General features: G+C 38.5%; 1 protein-coding gene across 8 annotated transcripts in view; it reads left to right on the plus strand.

The window, feature by feature from the left end:
• Positions 1-21,666, plus strand: part of LOC140734758 (FYVE, RhoGEF and PH domain-containing protein 4-like) — a 258,362-nt gene that overhangs the window by 228,498 nt on the left and 8,198 nt on the right. For all 8 annotated transcript variants that reach the window (XM_073059202.1, XM_073059207.1, XM_073059205.1 and 5 more), the window contains 8 exons: positions 779-837; positions 2,636-2,785; positions 7,680-7,772; positions 8,421-8,500; positions 13,680-13,710; positions 18,623-18,718; positions 19,605-19,730; positions 21,400-21,549. In XM_073059202.1, the coding sequence (XP_072915303.1) occupies positions 779-837; positions 2,636-2,785; positions 7,680-7,772; positions 8,421-8,500; positions 13,680-13,710; positions 18,623-18,718; positions 19,605-19,730; positions 21,400-21,549 (785 nt within the window). The remainder of the gene's footprint in view (positions 1-778; positions 838-2,635; positions 2,786-7,679; positions 7,773-8,420; positions 8,501-13,679; positions 13,711-18,622; positions 18,719-19,604; positions 19,731-21,399; positions 21,550-21,666) is intronic.

Here is a 21,666-nt window from a genome sequence, read left to right on the forward strand (position 1 = left end):
TGACCTGTATCTTGTAATATCCTTTGCCAATCTTCTACACTCTCCACAACATCACTCATCTTTGTGTCATTTGCAGATTTACCAACCCAGCCGTCTACATTTTCAACAACCAGAGCTCCCAGTATGAATCCTTGCAGGAATCCACTAGTCATGGTCCCTCAATCAGAGTCAGATCCATCAATCACCACTCTGAATTCTGAATCCCAACAGCCAAGTCACCATGAATTGCAAGCACCTTAATCTTCTGGATTAGTCTACCACGAGGGACTTGTCATGCGTCTTAGTAAAACATCGTAGACATCACTCAATATTCATCAAGCATTTCTGTCACCATCTTGCAAAACTACTACTCCTAAAAAATTTTAGTTTGGAAACATAGCAAACTTGAGGATGGCTCCATCCAGAACTGCACGATAGCATTTTTAAGAGCATTAGACCATAAGATATAGGAGCAGAATTAGGCCATTTGGCCCATCAAGTCTGCTTCACCATTTCATCATGGCTGATCCACTTTTCCTCTCAGCCCCAATCTCCTGCCATTGTTACTGAACATTTTACTCTGTCTCAGGTTCCTTTGCCTGTGGTAAAATACTTCCAGACTGATTTTTTTCAGTCAAATTATTTCCTTTATCCTTTGCTCTTTGTTTTCTATTAGTTGTAGGTTTTGACAATTTAATTTTAAGCATTATAATTAATGACTGCTTTGGTGCCATGCATTCAGATTTATTATGTTTTGAATAATTAAAAAATAATCCTTTAATCTATTTAATATTTACAGAGTCCCTTGAAATTATCTCCACTGCTGCCACCCACTCAAACGCTGCAATCCGCATGATGGTGAGTGCAAAGGGTGAAGTCTGCATTAAAGACGGGTTTAAAAAGGGGTCCCAGATCCAGGGTTACCTGTTTTCAAGTGAAAGGGCAAATAATTATCATTGATAGATATGGTAAATGCTCGAGTTTCTGATGTTCAGAGGAAGAGGTGCTGCAGGAAAATCCAATCAAGTTGGAAATAGTTGACATTAATTTATGTAATAAATATTCATTCTGAAGCTTATGAGCAGTGAGGTTGTCTCACCAGTTTTCTTCATCATGAATATCTCAGCAGTTGCTTCGGTTCAACAACCAGCTGTCAAACTGGATTTTCTGCAGCACAGTTACTTCAATGTACAAGATGTTGAAGAAATGTAAATGATTTTGCCGTGGCACATACCCATTAATGCAAGTCTAATGATTGAACTGTGAGGGTGAACAATAGCAAAAAGCCATATGACCTGTATTTAATAATTCATAATGTTGAGGATTAATTTGTGCTAGAGACATCACACGCTGACCCAATTCCTGTGATCCATTATTCATCTAAAATTGCTACTTTTACTGGTTAATATTATTGCTTTGTGAACTTGGCTGCCAAATTACCAACACAAATTATGAAGGCAATCACAAAATGGAATTGTACGTAGAGAGATTTGGATGTTTTTTGATGTATTTATACTGTATGGTCTTGTCCCTTATACTAATACATTTTTAAAATACTATGCCTCTGATGAATCTCTTCGATAAAATCCAAAAAGGGGAAGAATATAATCTTTTTGTTGATACCAAAAAACTGCATATTTAAAAAATAATGTTAAAGAGCCTGGCTTTTTGCTGCAACATCTTCACACCATGGGTGTAAGATATGAGAAGATCTGAGAATAATTTATACAATAGAGTAAACTTAGAAGAAGACTTATGAGGTTTTTTTAAATTATGAACAGTTACCAGGAAAGGCCCATTAATGATGAAAGTTAGGATCTAAGGTGTCATTGATTGAAAATAATCATTCAGGGAAGCAGGAGGGAATAAAAAACAATTACATGGGGGCATAAAAGCATTGAACATTTTGTCACGGAGATGGTCGAGGTTTACATCTTTTAATATGAAATCTAACATATGCTTAAAATTGAGAAAGATGCATGACACTAGACATAATGGGAACTGTAAAGTTAATTTGAAAGCACACACACACACACACACACACACACACACACACACACACACACACACACACACACACACACACACACACACACACACACTATTGAGTTGGTGCCTTCTGTGTTTCTATTGAATGTTGCTCTTTACTGAACTCTAGATTCCATCGTATCCTCATTTGTACTCTTTGAAAACTTCTATCAGATGTATGGTCCATTCAGTCTAGAGACAGTATTTGTGAGCATTTTCAACATGACAGATTATTCCTAAGCTCTATTTATTAATATTTATAAAATGGTCCACTGCACATACTCAGCTGGGATGTATAAAACTCCCAAGAGTCTTATACCAAGATAATATACATGATAATTTTTAAAATACTATTTCTATGAATCATAAAAGAATTGCATTTAATCTAATTAAAATCTAAGTGGATTTGTTTGAAATTACATTGAGGCTTGGTCATTACAGGAGTAATTTGAAGAACTAGTAACTTTAATACAATACTTCACAGTTACTGCTGCATTGTGTCAGAACTGCAACATGCAATATTCTGGTGAACCAGGAAAGAAAATCACTTTAAATAGAAAGGAATGTATTTTCTTACCAATAGTGCACTGTTATAAATTAGGGTTATAATTTTTTTGTTCACATTCAGGAAAACATGAAGAAGTTGATGGACGTTTATGAAATGTTAGGAGGTGAAGAGGAAGATATTGTTAATCCATCAAATGAACTAATAAAAGAGGGACAAATCCTTAAACTGGCTGCTCGCAACACTTCCTCACAGGAAAGATATCTTTTCTTGGTGAGTACTCGTGATGTTGCGAAGGCACGAAGTGGAAACCTGGCGGGTGCCAGTGAGGATTTTATTCATGCCTTTATAATTAGGCCTCCTTCCTCCCTAGACTAAGACTAATTTTTATTTCAATTTGACTGATGTGAAGAAAGAAAGTTGGCACCAGGGAAGTTTTATGTCACATAACCCTAGGTAATTTCTAAGGTAAGGACATGTCTGGCACAACTTTGTGGGCCGAAGGGCCTGTATTGTGCTGTAGGTTTTCTATGTTTCTATATACATCCATTTCATTTCCTGAGATGGATGTGCATGTGCATATGAGAATAAATCATATGGTTGTTTCAAGAACTAGTAATGGTGACCAGTTACTGCAAGACCCGGGGAATTTTCTCACAAGTATTTGTTAGAAAATTTGACAGAAACAGGATTCCAATATCTTAATGTCCTGCCCATTCTCCTCAGTTTGTATATGCTAGTTCACTATAGAAGCACTATTTTAAAACTTATTTTCAATGTCCATAAGACATATGAGCATAATTAGGCCATTTAGCCCATCGAGTCTGCTCCGGCGTTCCATCATGGCTGATCCCGGATCCCACACCTGCCTTCATGCCATATCTGTTGACACCCTGACTGATCAGGAAACTATCAACTTCCATTTTAATTACACCCATGGACTTGGCCTCTTCCTTGCCATCTGTGGTAGAGCATTCCACAGATTCACTGCTCTCAGGCTAAAAAAATTCCTCCTTTCCTCTGTTCTAAAAGGTCACCCCTCAATTTTGAGGCCGTGCCCTTTAGTACTGCATACCCCCACCAGAGAAAACATCCCCTCCACATCCACCCTATCTAGTCCTTTCAACATTTAGTAGGCTTCAATGAGTTCTGCACGCTTTCTTCTAAATTCCAGGGAGTACAGGCCCAAAGGTGCCAAACACTCCTCATGTTAACCCTTTCATTCCCAGAATCATCCTCGTGAACCTCCTCTGGACTCTCTCCTATGACAACACATCTTGTCTGAGATATGGGGCCCCAAACTGTTGACAATACTCCAAGTTCAGCCTGCCTAGTGTCTTATAAAGGCTCAGGATTATCTCCTAGGTTTTGTATTCCATTCCCCTTGAAATAAAAGCCAACATTGCATTTGCCTTCATTACCACAGACTCAACCTGTAAATTAACCTTCTGGGAGTCTTCTAAGTTCTTCTACACCTCTGATCCTTGAATTTCTGCCCCGTTTAGATAATAAATAATCTGCACTATTTTTCCTTTTACCAAAATACAGTATCATACATTTCCCAACACTGTATTCCATCTGCTACTTTTTTTGCCCACTTTTCCAATTTGTCTAAGTCTTGCTGCAATTGCATTTCTTCCTCAGCACTACCTACCCCTCCACCTATCTTTGTATCATCCAGAAAGTTTGCCACAAAACCAGCAATTCCATTATCTAAATCATTGACAAACGATGTGAAAAGTAGCGGTCCCAATATTGACCCCTGAGGAACACCATTAGTCACTGGCAGCCAACCAGAAAGGGCTCCCTTTATTCCCACTCACTGCCTCCTGCCTGTCAACTATTCCTCTACTTAGGCCAGTATCCTTCCTGTAATGCCATAGCATTTTATCTTGTTAAGCAGCCTCAGTATGGTACCTTATCAAATACCTTCGGAAAATTCAAGTAAATGACATCAACTGCCTTTCCTTTGTCCACCCTGCTTGTTACTTCCTCGAAGAACTCTAACAGATTTGTCAGACAAGATTTCCCTTCACAGAAACCATGCTGACTTTGACTTATTTTAGCATTAGTCTCCAAATAACCTGAAGCCTCATCCTTAGCAATGGACTCCCAACATTTTCCCAGCCTCTGAGGTTAGGTTAACTGGCCTGTCGTTTCCTTTCTCTTACCTTCCCCCCTTCTTAAAGAGTAGAGTGATACTTGCAATTTTCCAGTCCTCCAGGACCATGCCAGAATCAAGTGATTCTTGGAAGATTATGACAAATGCATCCGTTATCTCAGGACTCTGGGATGTAGTCCTCGTCCAGGTGACTTCTGCACCTGAAGACCTTTAAACTTGCCTGGCACTTTTTCCTTTGTAATAGCAATGGCACTCACTCCTGCTCCCTGACACTCATGGACCTCTGGCCATTGCTCGTGTTTTCACTCCAATGTCTGCAATGTAAATTGTATAAAATACTTTATCCACCATTTGAGGTTGCTTTTTGCAGTGGGTTAGATTACATTGGTTTGTATTTACTCTCAGCATTAATGAATCAATGCCTTTTGAAGGACTGATATAAATTGTCCCCTGATAGTGAATGGGTTCTGTTTTTGCAGATGTCAGTCAGTGAATTTGTCCATAAATCAGAAAAAGTAAAAAAAACAATCAATATAGTTATGAAAGCTCCACAGTTTTATGATAAATGGCATCAAAAGCACAAAAGGCTAATAAGAAAGAACAATTACTAAAAGCAGAGAAGAAACTAGCTCTCCTGTTTGTAGGGGTGAATGTATGTTGGACTTCCGAACTTAATAATATTATTGGAGGTTGTTCAGATGTAAATATGCCAGGCTCTCTTAATCTCTGGATAGCCTGTAGTGAATTTCCTCAATTGTCCCTCCAGATCCAGTACAGCATTTTCTATGGGGACTGGTGAAGAGGATTGGCAGCAAATTTTCAACCAGTCATATTGAAAAAACTTCAGCCTCATTGACTTGTAAAGTCCAAGCCACATTTTTACAATCGACAACTATTTTTAAATTTGTAAAGGGAGTGTAATAATGTTTAAAAAAAAAATACAGAGTGGATAAGGAAGAAGGAAATAAAGGATGGACAAAAGTTCTCACCTGCATTCATTTTGATTGTGAGATGACAGATTTCTGCACAATAATTGACAATTGCTACACATAAAGTCTTACTTTCTCTTATATGTACTATCAATATTTCATACAAAGCTTGAGGCAAGAACTTCATTCACAAATTCCATTTATTTATATGGCATGTCCGATGGCAAGGACTGCCAGAATGCACGTTGATTAAGGATAGAATACTCTGCCTCTGCAGTTTGAGGATTTCCACACTTAACCCAAGTTTTGGTCAGATTTTCTTGATTTGGACAGAGTACTGTCAGCTTTGTGATTAGTCATATCTCAAATTTTAGGGCTTCATTTTGCTTTGTGGTTTATCTCAAAATAGTACTAAAATTTCATGCAATATCAATTCCATTGTTGAGATCCTAGCTGTAACAATTGCTGATATAAAAGTAATGCAAACATTAACTAGTTACTAATTTCACAATAAATATCGGAATACAAAAGGTAACTAACTATAACAATTAATTTTGGAAATCCTTTTCCCAGTGGGACTTGTTTGGTCATTGCAGGATACTTATAAATTTTCTCTTTTATAAGGTTGTGCATTTATAGAATTCTTTATGCTCACTCTGCCTTCCAGCATTTCCAATAGGCAAGAAAAATTGAACTTTGCACTCTCATTAAGGAGTGTACTCTGACGGAAACACATTACAGGCATTCAGGCACAGATTAAGTGGCTTCTACCATTTTAAATGAATAGTTAAAAAATGCAGGTACAGCCTCCTAAACATTGGATATCCATCCCAATGGAAAACTATGTCCTTGGGGAGAGCTCTGTCTCCTTGAAACCTCCATAATCTTTGCTTCCAGTTTCTATTCAGTATGTATTTCACTGCTGCAGATCTAATGACATACTGGCTGAGAAATTCAATCAAATGGCAGTGTTTTCCTGCAACACTCAGTGGATTATTTTTTTATTATTAATCCAACTAGTTAATACTTGCAAATTAGTCATTTACTTCCTGAAAATGGGTTACCCCTATGAATGCATAGAAACTTCTGGGTACATGACATGACTTGAATTAACAAAAAATGCACGATTGGCGTTGCTTACACCAAATTGTAGTGGCCATGAGTGGCCAGAGCCTCTCACATTATAGCAAGTCCTAATCCAGAAGGTTGAGAGCATTAAAGAGCTGAACCACTGGCAAGGAGACCAAGGTATATTTCCACTTCAAGGTGGGAACAATCGTTAAAATTTTTATCATAGTTGATCACTGCTGCACTTCTCCACCAATAATGTAAACATCTTCCCAGATTGTCTGTAAGATGGTCTTTCCCTTCCCATTATCTAATTATAATAACAAGACTGATCTTTTTTTTTTAATTCTAGGTATTGCTGATTTACCACGAAAGTTGAACTCTTCTTTTGGTCATTTCTTTTCCCAATCCAGACTGAAACCAATATTTTCTGATTATGTTCCTGGAACCTTGCCCCAGTTTGGTGTCCAAAGCACTTTCATGAAAATGTTCACAGATTAGAAAGAAAGGCCTAATTTTCTTCCTGTATACCTGGCCTTTGAGTGAATGCCTTCCACAGTGCCTTGTTAATGAACATTTCAAAGTGTGTTTCCTTTTCTCAACTCCTTGGTTGGTCTCTAACATTTTAATTCCCTTCTCTTACACACCCTTGTATCTGTTTCTCATCTCGCCCCCTTATAGGCATAGGCCATAGACATTGCTGTAAAATGCTCCAAATAAACTTCACATAATTGTTGACCTTCACGGAGAACATAGAGAACTTGGATTGATAGCTATGTCCGTGCTCAAAATAGAAAAATAATATTGTAATCTGTTAGATATGAAATTATCCAATGGGAAAAGGCAACATTATAACTCAGTGTTAACTTGGTTGCTGTTTTGCTAAGAGAGTTCCACCCATTGAGGGTGTTTTTTAATTAATTTTTTTGAAAACGATGGCAAGAAATTTCAGCTAAGATTTTTAAACCTACCCAAGGACAGGCATACATTCGGCCACATTTATATTGTATAATAATTAACCAATTATTGAATTGTTTTTTTTTAACAGTTAAACAACATGTTGCTGTACTGTGTTCCAAAGTTCAGTTTGGTATTTACAAGATATTCTGTTCGAACAAAAATTGGAATTGAAGGCATGAAGGTTTGTATATTTCTTAGCCAAAGTTATACTTCATTCATAAAATTAGCAAATGTATGTTACTGTGCATTCAGAGGCATTGTTCATTATACAGCTATTTGCTTATAAAATTTGTTTAATATCATCATATATTCTTTCACTTTCATGTACATTCCCTGAGCAGTAGGTCTAAGAAAGGTTTTACATAGGTTCCAGCTGCTCATCTGGGTCCTTTCCCCATGGAACCTTTGGAACAGCTACACCAAAAGTTCATTTGGTCCTACATCTTAGGAAGAACAGTCTGCTGCTATTGGTCATGGACAGTTCATTCCACTGGAAAGCTAGCTGACCAGTGCATGTCTTAGACTGAGTTCATAATCTTCCAGCAGTGATTAATGTTTGCCATGATGTGTTCCCCCTCAAGAGCTGTGATAGGCAACTGTTCTGAATGAAAATCAGCCTAGCATAACTCCAGATTTAATCTGGAAGCTTCATATTTCCCCACCCATTAATTTGAGCTGTGCGGCTGAAGTATAAGCAGAACTGTCATATCACACTATAGATTCCTTCTCTCACCCAGAGATAAATTCTTCTTTAACGCTGAATTGCAGATGATTTACCTCTTCTCATGCATGTCATCCAAACATGTTATTTTTGTGCTTAATACTCTAGGTCATTGAGACCCATAACAAAGACTACCCAAACACCTTCCAAGTCTCTGGGAAAGAACGAACATTAGAGTTGCAGGCTAGGTAAGATAATGAAGCTTGCTTTTGTAGTTATTCACTGATGTAAAATGATCCTCCTTCATCTACACAAACATGAGGAAACCTGCAGATGCTGGAAATTCAAGCAACACACACAAAATGCTGGTGGAACACAGCAGGCCAGGCAGCATCTACAGGAAGATGTACTGTCGACGTTTCGGGCCGAGATGTCCTGACGAAGGGTCTTGGCCTGAAACGTCAACTGTTCATCTTCCTATAGATGCTGCCTGGCCTGCTGCGTTCCACCAGCACTTTGTGTGTGTTGCTCCTTCAACTATAGTGCATTTTAACTGCAAGAAAGAATGAACAGGTGTTGATATAAAGCACTTCTTATACACTTTTTAGTCCAGAGTACTTCATATTGTGGAAAAGATGCATAGGGATGTGAAAAGAAACATTTCTTTACAACTCCTGCAGGCCAGAAGTTCTTGGTCATAACTCAAGAACTGGTAGGGCCAGAGTTGGTCAGAGCTTTTAAGAAGGAATTGGATATATATTTGAGGGAAAGATCAGATGGATGATTGTGATTGGATTCAGTGAATGGAGTGCCTTTTATCTGCCCTTACGAGAGTACAAGTTGTGCATGCTATCCCAGTCAGAGATGAATGATCAGACAATCTCATTTTGTGATGTTGCTTGTGATCAAATGTGTGGCAGGTTATTTTAGAGAACTCTGAAATTTCTCTCTTCACCAGCACATGTAGCTAGGACCTCTGTTTAAACATCCTGAAGATAGCCTCTTATCATGACAGGGCATTGCAGGGGGGATCTGAATAAGGCTGGGCACGTGTTCTGAGGTACCGCATGAATTGTTAAACCAGAGACAAGACAGAGTGCAGTCCACTCATCAACACTAATATTGAAAATATTGCATTCAATACACAACTTAATTATTTTTTGAAAGTTAGCATAAACCTATTGTACAGAACTTTATTGAATTTTCCAGTCAATTAGTAGTCTAACCAAAAGCCTTCAATGTTGGTTAATGTGGGCAGTGAGAACAATTTGCATTTGATACAGCAGATTGACTTTGGGGCATGTTATTGCTTTTGTGGGAGGAAGTAAGAGAAGCTGTATATTTAAATGTGCTTAATTGAGCTGGAAATATGTTTTGCTTCAGAGTATCAAATGGGAACATTCTGTATTTCACTCACAAATAATAAACAGAATATTTCAAGTAGATTTTTAATCATCTTAAACAGGCTGTTGTCATCTGAGTAAACAAAAATGCAATTATACTGTGGTTGAAACATCATCATACTGCATTTATGGTTGTGTTTATTTAATTGTCGCTTTGTGAGTACTATAATTTTATTTTCCCAAGCAGAAAAGTGAGGGTGATTGCTAGGAGAATTGAATACATTCCACACAGATGAGGAAGTGCGTGTCTGGCTAATTCAGCAGTCCTTTGTATTTGCTCAGTTAAGTTACCAAAGTCGAATGAGATAATTATACCCCAATTCTTACTGCACAGCACCCTTCCTCCATTAATTAGACGATCTGAGGGTTATCTGATAACCTAGAACTGTAAGTCTGATGGGTTAGAGCAAGTGGAGATTCTGTGTGTACTCTGCATCGTATGAAACTCAACCTGGCATCTAGCATTGGCTCTATGAAATGGGGTGCTATTAAACAGCAACAGTACATCAGTTATTGTCTTGCACATTTTCCTCAACAAACAAAGATGTTTAACAAATCTAGATAATTTAATATAGAACAATCTAAAAGAAATGTTACTCGGTGTAATTTAGGGAATAGAGCTTAGTGTAATCAAATCTAGCACGGTTAGCTAGACATGAACTCAAAGTGACGATCTCATTTGGAGACAGTAACAACCACGGAGGCTGGGGTGGGGAAAAGTCTGGAGCATCTCAGTGGGTCAGGCAGTCTCTCTCTGGAGGCATAGGGAGAGTCGACATTTCCCATTGAGTCCCTGCGTCAGGGTAGATTATTCTCGCCGTTCAAAATTAAATCAATATTGTTTTTATGAGATTTGTAAAGAATAATATAGTAACAATTGGATGATATGCACAATGTCCTCACCCTTTATTAGGTAAATATGTTTATGTTCAGAAAACTATTTGGAATTGATGCAGCTGTAATGAATTAACTATTCCCTTAAGTAACTTATTAAAATTGTACTGTACTGACAGGTACTGAACATGGAATGCACACCTTGGGACAGAACTTCAAATGATTCCCATATGTTTAATGGCTCATCCTGATAGGATGGCAATTGGTTGTGCATGGGTTTCAAAAACAATGATCTGATAGCTCCACCTGCAGGTGTAAAACACATTTATCCTTTTTGGAAATCTTCTCCAAAGTAACCTCTGGACGGCTATGATAATAATTGAGACTACGGGCTCTGACTCGCATTTAACCTCTCTAGCACTTGTCCACACAGATCTATTTCATCATAAATCAAAATAGAAAATGCTGGAAACTCTCAGCTGGCCAGGCAGTGACTTTGGAAAGAGAAATAGAGTCGATGTTAAGATTAGAAACAGACTTAATATCACCAGCATACATCATGAAATTTGTTAACTTTACAGCAGCAGTACAATAAAGTACATGATAAATAAATATAGAGGAAAATTTTGAGTTACATTATGTATATGTGTGTCTATTAAATAGTTAAGTTAATATAGTGATCCTTCCCGATGGTAACAGTGTGAAGAGGGCATGTCCTGGGTGGTGGGGATCCTTAATGATGGACGCTGCCTTCCTAAGGCACAACTCTTTGAAGATGCCTTGGATACTACAGAGACTGGTGGTACCCATGATGGAGCTAACTAATTTTACAAGTTTCTGCAACTTATTTCGATCTTGTGCAGTAACCCCCCCCCCCCCCCACCCATACCAGATGGTGATGCAGCCAATTAGAATGCTCTCCATGATACATCTGTAGAAGTTTTCGAGTGTTTTAGTTGACAAACCAAATCTCCTCAAACTCCTAATGAAATATAGCTGCTGTCTTGCCTTCTTTATGTTGTGTCAATCTGTTGCGTCCAGGTCAGGTCCTCAGAGATATTGACACCCAGGAACTTGAATTTCTCACTCTCTCTCCACTTCTGATCCCACTATAAGGATTGGTTTGTGTTCCCTCATCTTATTCTTCCTGAAGTCCACAATCAGCTCTTAGGTCTTACTGATGTTAAGTGCAAGGTTGTTACTGTGACACCACTCAACTAACTGGTATATTTTGCTCCTGTACACCCTTTTGTCACCATCTGAATTTCTGCCAGCAATGGTTGCATCATCAGCAGATTTACAGATGCTGTTCAAGCTATGCCTAGCCACACTGTCATGGCTGTAGAGAGAGTAGAGCAGTGAGCTAAGCACATAGCCCTGTGGAGCACCAGTGTTAATTGTCAGTGAGGTGGATATGTTATTTCCAATCTGCACAGATTGTGGTCTTCTGGTTAGGAAGACGAGGAACCAGTTGCAGAGGAAGGTACAGAAGGCGACTCCATCTATAGCTCAGCTCCATGGTAACTCTGGTTTTGCCCTATCAGAGATGGTCCTTTTGTCTGTCCATTCATCCACATCTTTTCTGTAACTTAAAACTGGCCAAATTTCTCTGTCACAGTGCTGACAAAGGGATTTCAACATGAAGCATTAACTTTGTTCTTCTTCCATAGATGCCTCACGTTCTGCTAAGTGCTTCCATTTTCAGTTTTTATTTCAGATGTTCAACATCTACAATTGTTGATTGTATTTTAATTCTATTCTGACTAAACTGTGATTAACATAAAACATAGAACTTAGAAATCTACAGCATATTACAGGCCCTTCGGCCCGCAATGCTGTGCCGACCATGTAACCTACTCTAGAAACTGCTTAGAATTTCCCTAGCGCATAGCTCTCTATTTTTCTAAGCTCCATGTACCAATCTAAGAGTCTGTTAAAAGATCCTATTGTATCCACTCCCACCACCGCCACCAGCAGCGCATTCCACACACCCACCACTCTCTGTGTGAAAAACTTACCCCTGTCATCCTCTCGGTACCTATTCCAAGCACCTTAAAACTATGCCCCCTCGTGTTAGCCATTTCAGCACTGGGAAAAAGCCTCTGGCTATCCACAGGATCATTGCTTCTTCTCATCTTATACACCTAAATCAGGTCACCTCTCATCCTCCGTTGCTCCAAGAAGAAAAGGCCAAGTTCATTCAACCTATTCTCATAAGGTATGCCCTCCAATCCAGGCAATATCCTTCTAAATCTCCTCTGCACTCTCTCTATAGCATCCATAGCCTTTCTGGAGTGAGGGTACCAGCACAGAACACAGTACTCCAAGTGAGGTCTGACCAAGGTCTTGTATAGCTGGAACGTTACCTCATGGCTCTTGAAATCAATCCCACAGTTGATGAAGGGCAACACACCGTACGCTTTCTCAGCAACACTGTCAACCTGCACAGCAGCTTTGAGTGTCCTATGGACACAGACCCCAAGATCTCTCAGATCCTCCGCACAGCCAAGAATCTTACCATTAATATTATATTCTGTCTTCAAATTGACCTACAAAAATGAACCACTCTATCTGCCACTTCTCAGCCCAGTTTGGCATCCTATTGACGTCCTGCTGTAACCTCTGACAACCCTCCAAACTATCCAAAACACCCCCAACCTTTGTGTCATTATTGTGTGATTAGTTATGTATCTTTATTAGTTCTGTTCAATTTTTCAAGACTTTATTTCCCTTTTACTTAAAAATTTTCTATTGTGTTAACACGGCCGATGTCATGTGCATATTTTATTGTATTACTGGGGGCAAATAAATATTATTTTATTAAATTATTTATAAACATTAACCGAGCTCCTTAAAGGAAGCCTTGACCTTTCAGTGGAGAATGGCATATTTTATATCAAATGTAAAATGATGTATGTCAATATTTTGTAATATTTAAATTAAAGTATGGATTAACACATGTTTGCGTAACATATTTTCAACAGGTTTAAATGTAAATTGTCTTTAATCCCGGTGACAGGGAATGGCACTGAGATTGATATTTGGAGCAATGCTCGAGGAATGCGTTTTTGCTACTTCAGGGCAGATTTTCACCACCTACGTGAAAGGGAATGTGTTCACAGTTTTGTTATGTGTAATGCATTCAGGAAATGTTCGGGAGTATTCTGATCAAGCTTTTGTCTGATTTCAGCTCTGACCAAGACAAGGAAGAATGGATAAAGGTAAAGACAAACTACATTGCTATTGACATCGTGTATCTTGGCATTTCAATACTAACCTGAAGCTAGTTTTTCAAATTTTACATGGGAGAATATAATCAGCCAAATGCACTTTGGACCTATAGTTGCTAAGTATCCTGTCCTGTCACAGGCTGCTCGTGTTGTTCTGGCTGTTATTCACTAGTTAATATAAATGAAGAGATGACTTCTTCTGACTAATTAACAACTCTATTGGCAATAGACTGTATGAAGACAAGAACTGCAGGAAGGGAATGAGATGATGACTGTCTTTATTCCATACAGCAATTTTACATTCCTAATATTTATTGCACCGATTGTCAAACATAATTTTTGCGTCTAAATTAAAAAGACCAGCAGGACTAAATATGAACTGAATGTGTTTCCCTGCATACTTTAATAATTTGGTATTTGTTTGTTTTGAACTCCTGATGCTCTGGCCTCTGGCTCTCTCATAAATCCAGAATTTGAGCCAGGAGTCCAAAGTACAAGCAGGATGTGTAGTCAGAGCTGGCACTGAAGTTTGGCTGGTACTGGGGTCTCCACTAGGAGTCAGGCAGCTGCTGGAGTCAGGTTTGGAATCTGGAACACAGAGTTAGGAACTTGCGAAGGATTGTGAATAATATCCAAATTTCTGGAATGTATGTCAATTTGGAACTACAGTACTACCATAGTCCCAAGGCTGCTGTATTATTGGAGGTTTTTTTGTATACAGTGTAGCTTTACAAGAATGCACATTACAAAATAAAACAAATTTATACCATTTATTAACTATAAGTTAATCTATCAAACTACATTTTGACATGGAATGGAATATTTTCCCATGATAATAACTTCATTAAAAGACGTGCAAGTTGATATGGAGTTAGTGTTTCTGGTCATTGCTCTAGTTACCCTTTGACTCCCATGGTGAGTCTGGAAGTTCATAGTGGAACATTTCATGAATTCTCTTTTCTCCGAGTCCACATTCATCAAATGGCAGGACAAGGTGCATCAAGCTCACCATTTGTAGCCTTGATATTGAATAGAAAGGGGGGCATCATTCTTTAATTTAGGGCTGAGAGTAAGATTTGCTCATCTTGACCATTGAGGTGGAAGGGTGCACAGCTGTAACACTAAACACAAGAGATTCTGCAAATGCTGGAAATCCAGAGCTACACACACACAAAATGCTGGAGGGACTCAGCAGGGCAGGCAGTATCAATGGAAATGAATAAAGAGTCGATATTTTGAGCCGAGACCCTTCTTCAGGACTGGAAAGGAAGGGGAAAGACATCAGAATAAAAAGTTGGGAGGACCAGCTAGAAGGTCATAGGTGAAGCCAGGTGGGTGGGAAAGGTAAAGGGCTGGAGAGGAAGGAATCTGATTGGAGAGGAGAGTGGGCCTTGGGATAAAGGAAAGAAGGAGGAGATCCAGGGAGAGGTGATATGCAGAGGAGAAAATGTAAGAGGCCAGAATGGGAATAGAAGAGGGAAAGGGGAGGGTAAAAAAAATTATCAGAAGAAATTAATGTTCATGCCATCAGGTTGGAGGCTACCTAGATGGAATGTGAGGTATTGTTCCTCCACCCTGAGAGTGGCCTCATTGTAGCAGAAGAGAAGAGAAGACATGTTGGGACAGGAATGGGGATAAGAATTAAAGTAGTTGTCCACTGGGAAATTCCGCTTTTGGTAGATGAAGCAGGGATGCTTGAAAAAGTAGTCTCTGAATTTACATCAGGTCTCACCTATAATGACGGTGAGGGAGGAAGTGAATGGGTAAGTGTAGCATTTCTGTCACTTGCAGGGCTACGTGCCAGGAGGGAGATTAGTGGGGAGAGGTGAATGGACAAAGGAATCATGGAGTGAATGAACCCTGTGGAAACACTTCCTCTTGTGTTGCAGAGGAGATTTAGACTGCGGTGTTTTCTAAGGTAAAAGGTGCAATTCCAAATTTGATCTAACATTTAGACTGTATTATCCTTTTTTTGAAACTGGCAGTTACCTATTAAGCCTTTAACTTTTTGTGGGTCAATATACACCTTCATATGTGGATAATAGGCTTGAAATCATGGAATCAACCCAGGAAACTGAGCAATTTTCACAGCTGATATGACATAGGTGTACTGCACCTACAGTATACATGTTCCAATAACAACTACCGGTAGTTTTATTGGGCTACAAAATTTGGGGTATGATAGCATGTGAATAGTAACGGATGTACAATTTTCAATTCATTTATGTTATCAGATAATTATGAGTTCTCTTCATTAACCTAAAAATCTGCTCAGATGTCCTGTTAAGTACTTTAAAAGTTGTTATACAATTTGCACAATGACATTTTAGTTACCAGCCATAATACTGGAATAGACCTTACTTGACAAACTTCAGTGAGATGTCTCATTTATATAATTTGCAAAACTGCAAATTTTTCTGTTTTTTTTTAACCTCCAGTTGTCACACAGTTGTTATTTCAGGCTCCTGCCTGTGAATGTGTTGTTCAAGCCTTCCTTCCGTTACCTCATTAGTTCACAAATTTATTTGGTAAAGGCCATTGAGCGGTTTATTTCCATACAAGGCCACTTCTAATCCCTTGCTGTAGCTTCTATGAATTCAGAACAACCTCTGTGAATTATAAAACCCAGGTATCTTCTGGAATGAAATAAAAATTCAGCAAGAATTCAGAGAATTTCAAAACTTGTAATTCATAAATTAACAAAGTATTGAAGTATCCCTGTTTTATTTCATGGAATCCCCTTAAGGTATCAATGAGTCTTTGTTCAGATATCTATAATTGCTGCTTTTTAGAATCAGCAATACATTTTCACAGGATCATGTTGCAACATAGTGAATGATGTGATGGGGGTGGGCTTGTCAGTTGATCGGGTATATTGAATACTTAACTGCTTGCAAGTTCAAAAGGTTTTGTATAAATTTAATCACCAAAGTCTATCAGAAGAGACTCTGGAATGTTTTCAGTTGTTGATTTTCTTTCTAGTAGTTTAAGTACTCATTGGAAAAAATATATTACAAAACAAAAAGATGCAGTGGACTTCACTCTGCGTATAGAAGATAATCATAACTTCATCCTGTTCCTAAGCACTAAAGTATTAGAACAAAGCCCAGTACTCCTTGTGAAGATCATAGCTCCTTTAACATTTAATAAGTAGAGTCTGTTACTTCATGCTCACCGTCACAAGAAGCTGACAGAGCCAGTCACAATTTTTACAAATGTTGATAGTTGTCATCGCAAAATGTGAGTTAAAAACCTTTTATAGACAGATCTTTCAAATACCAAGCTCTATTATATCTGTGCTCGGAGGGGTGAATACTAATGTTTCTTGCCATGTAGAATGGTGTGTTTGAGGCAGGGGGTGAACAATCCATGATGCAGGAATGCAGTCAGGTTAGGTGGATGGGTGCAGGCTGGTAGAGATCTGCTGATACTATGAAGCACGGAGAGGGCCACTGAGTGTATCTTTCATTGTTCACCCATACTGTTTTCAAATATATATGTATTGTCTAAATAATGTTCGATGCAGGGAAATTCAGTTTGATAAGTGGGCAGTTTTACAACTTGAATCTCAAAACGCAGATTATAATCATCTTGCAAAGCGCTAATATTTCCTGCATCAACTTTGAGTGACCTGACATATCCGGCTCCGTAGCCGCTCACTAATAGCCACTGCTTCTCTTTTCTGCCCTCCGTGTATAAGTAACATGGATAAATTACACCGGTGATTCATGATTGATACTTGTCAGGTCTGAATATGCAGCTGTTGTCGAGATGAGAGTAGGAACTCAGAAATGTGTGGAGAGTGACTGTACTCTCATATTAAACTGCCCCTGAGCCAGTCTAATCGGGTCCAGGGCACCTTTTGTCTGATCTACAAATTGCTGGTGTTGTTGGATGTTTATAAAATGTTTGAGACAAGAACTATCTATATCCCACCTTTTTGGATTTACTCAAGTGCACAGTGTAGTGGTCTCAAACCTCTCACATTGCAATAGCTCCTACAATCACCACCCGAGTCATTTCCATAATGGTCACTTCAAAACATTATGATACACGTGCTCCAGTTATTGTTGAGTTCATTGAGCAGGGCCAAGAGGTGCCTCAGTTGGGAACACCGTCTCCCTGATCGTGTTTGCAGCATGTTACATTCCCAGTCAGGGCAACGGCACCTTTGGTGTAGCTACTGCATACCCAAGCCTACTGGTGTAATGGTGGCATATCGAAAGTGCAGATGTAGCGCAAGTATCGATGTGCTTAACCTGATGCATTTGGCACCCCATGTTGTTCTTACCAATCATTTAACACATTTTTTGTTACAGTTGACTGTTTTAAATTCTTCTGTAACTATTCCTTACAGATAAAGGCTCATACCCTGGTGTTACTTGTGGTTACACTGGACTGTCCGCAAAGAGATTTTATTACTGTTTCAGGTCAATCTTGATTACTTTACATGCTGCAGCTTTGCAGCAAAGATCTTTGTTTGGATGAGCTTAAGCTTCTATTATAAGAGGCTACTGCATTCATTTCATGAAGGAAGCCAGTTCTATTTTTGAAGTGAGCTTGTTGATGGTAGAGAGGGCCAGGCTCACTGTGTACGGTAAGTGTATCTTTTAGCTGTGTCTGTAATACGTGTGGAGCTGAGGCCAGCACAGATATTGCTATGCAGTTGCTTGCATCTGCTTCTAACTCTTCTATTAGTGAAGAGAATGAAGTATTTATTGGATGACAAAGGAAACAATTTCCTCTCTGGGATCATCCTGGTTGTTTTGTACTCTGCTCTTTCCAGTCATATGATATGATCACAGCCTCTGTGCTGCACTTCACCACAAAGTCAAATCTGCAATGTTTTGTGTAGTCTGTACCATATTGTGCTATTTTCCTTCATTTTCTTTCTTTGTTGCAGGCTCTAAAATGTACAATACAAGAGTTTAATCAGAAGAATGAAACTTTCAGATCTGCAATAGCTAAAGAAGGGGAGGAACAGGCTGCTGAAGTTTCAGTAAGTTCCATGATGTTCAGCAAATTTTTACAGTAAATTAGATAAAATATTCAATGAAAAACACATTTAATGAATCTTTGTTTACTTGTAGGGCATATTCTGACTTTCAGAATATTATGATGCTTTAATGGTTAAGAGGTACTTGGGATTTCTTTGTAATAGGACTGATTCTCAGTTTTCACGTTATGTTCTTTTTATTGAGCTTGTCCAGCAGTGTCTTTTATGTTTCATATGATGAGATGTAATTTCAAATGAGAAAATTTTATGAAGTAGACTGCACAGGGATCTCAGATTAGAGTAATTTCTCCACAACTAATGAGTAAAATAAAATCATTTAAGATGAGACAACTGCAACTAAACTGAGATGTTATGAAATAAACTTCATAACTCAAGAAAGAACTGTTTTCTTTTAAGAGGGTACAGCATTTTTACTGCCTCTGCAACGGAATTATTTCCACCCTATTTTTCAGTTTCTCCATCCATTCTGCGTTCCTGAAAGTTACACCTCTAATGCAAAAAAATGACTAAGTAGCATTCTAAAAATTGTTTTCAGTCCCTTCATGTACAGTATGTCCTGATTGATTTAGAATACTAGAAGTCAGAAAGACAGCTCTGACTGATATTCACTCTTATTTCTTTTCTCAATTCCCTCAACCAAACCAACAACAAAACAGTTTGATGGATTAAAACACCATGATAAGAGTCTTTATAACTTCAATAGATCTCAAGAAGCTTCGGTTGCTTGTAGGAGATTAATGTGTTGATTAAGTAAATCTCTGTTATCAGATGAATTTGTTTCATAGAGAATATTTTGTTTATTCACGGTACAGCATGCCCCTTCCATCTTTTTACCACGTGTTTCTTTTTATTTCTTCACCTCTTAAAGACAGCAGAACTGGGAATGAGGGCACCAAGGTGGATACGTGACAATGAAGTTACTTTGTGCATGAAATGTAAGGAACCCTTCAATGCACTAACCAGGCGAAGACATCACTGTCGTGCATGTGGATGTGTAAGTGGTAAACTCACTGAATTTTAGATGTCCATAAGATATAGGAACAGAATTAGACCATCTGGCCCATCGAATCTGCTCTGCCCTTTCATCATGGCTGATTCAATTTTCCTCTCAGCCCCAATCTCCTGCCTTCTCCCTGGATCCTTTCATACCCTGACCAATCTATCAACTGCTGCCTTAAATAGAATCAGAATCAGGCTTATTATCACCAGCATGTGATGTGAAATTTGTTAACTTAGCAGCAGCAGTTCAATGCAATACATAATGTAGAAGAAAAAAAAAGTAAAAATAAATAAATAAATTACAGCATATGTATATTGAATAGATTAAAATTGTGCAAAAACAGAAATAATATATATTTAAAAAGTGAGGTAGTGTTCATGGGTTCAATGTCCATTTAGGAATCGGATGGCAGAGGGGAAGAAGCTGTTCCTGAATCACTGAGTGTGTGCCTTCAGGCTTCTGTACCTCCTACCTGATGGTAACAGTGAGAAAAGGGCATGCCCTGGGTGCTGGGGGTCCTTAATAATGGACACTGGCTTTCTGAAACACTGCTCCTTGAAGATGTCCTGGGTACTTTGTAGGCTAGTATCCAAGATGGAGCTGACTAAATTTACAACCCTCTGCAGCTTCTTTCAGTCCTGTGCAGTAGCTCCCTCCCCCCCATACCAGACAGTGATGTCAGAATGCTCTCCACAGTACATCTATAGAAGTTTCTGAGTGTTCTTGTTGACATACCAAATCTCTTCAAACTCCTAATGACATAATGTACTCTTAAAGACATAGAGGATTAGCCTCCAATTTTAATTCTGTTTTGTAACCATTGGACCTGTTGATACTAATAGGGTGTAGGAAGGTGTACTATTTATAAGGAAATTTAAAAACTCTTCCATATTCAACTGTTTAATATCCTGTTTTCTGATCTTGATATGGTGTTGGATAATTTTATTCCTTTTTCTCATTGCAACATTGTGTTCCACCCTGTGTGATCTCCTATCCCCTTCCCCATGTGAGCTAGCTAGGAATAGGTAGAGAAAGAAGAACCAGAAATAGTCTTCCTAGAAGATGTGAGCCTTATATGCAGGCTCCAAGGGTGGGCTGATAATGTCAATAAAAGCTGAGGCAAAATGAAAATTAGTTTTGGGCCAATTAATTAAAAAGATCTATAGAGCATACAAAGGTGACTTTCAAAATTATATTGAGAATTATACAACTGAAAGTCATCTTCACCATGATGGGTGACAAATGGAATGCTATGTGAATTAACTCCTGTAGCAGCTTTCAGAGCGTCAAGGGCATCCAAATATCTTTGAAGCAGTTTACTATAATGTAGTCCAAGTTAATATGTAAACTTGTCCATGAAGAGCAAATGACCTGATAGTTTACTTTGTGCCTGTGTTAAGGGATCATATTAAGCAGGATATTGGGAATAAATTCCCTGCACTTTGAAACTGTACTATAGAATTTTTTAACATCAGAGATGAAATGGGCCTCCTATTAAGTCTTATCAGAAAGGCAATACCTCTGACAGTGACATTTATGCACCCCTGCAAAACAGAACTTGGAATGTTAGTCTGGATTATGTGCCCAGCTATCTGAAGCCAATGGAATTTTTAGCTGAGAATAACTCATCGAGGAGAGTAAAATGTGTCACTTCTTTTTCCAGGTTGTATGTTGGAAGTGTTCTGATTATAAAGCAAACCTTGCCTATGACAGCAACAAACCCAACAAAGTATGTAAGGACTGTTATGTCGTAATAACCGGACAAACTGACAGCGAAGAGAAAGAGGATAAAAAAAAGAAAGGAATCCTTGAGGTATGAGCCATAGTTTCCCAAGTTTTGCCAGCAAGTGTGTGTGCACGTATGGTCAAATACTTGATCAAACCATCTTGTGGTCAACTGTGTTCTATAATTATATTGCAAATATCTCAT

This window comes from Hemitrygon akajei, chromosome 10 (assembly GCF_048418815.1).
Source record: "Hemitrygon akajei chromosome 10, sHemAka1.3, whole genome shotgun sequence".
NCBI classification, from domain to species: Eukaryota; Metazoa; Chordata; class Chondrichthyes; order Myliobatiformes; family Dasyatidae; genus Hemitrygon; species Hemitrygon akajei.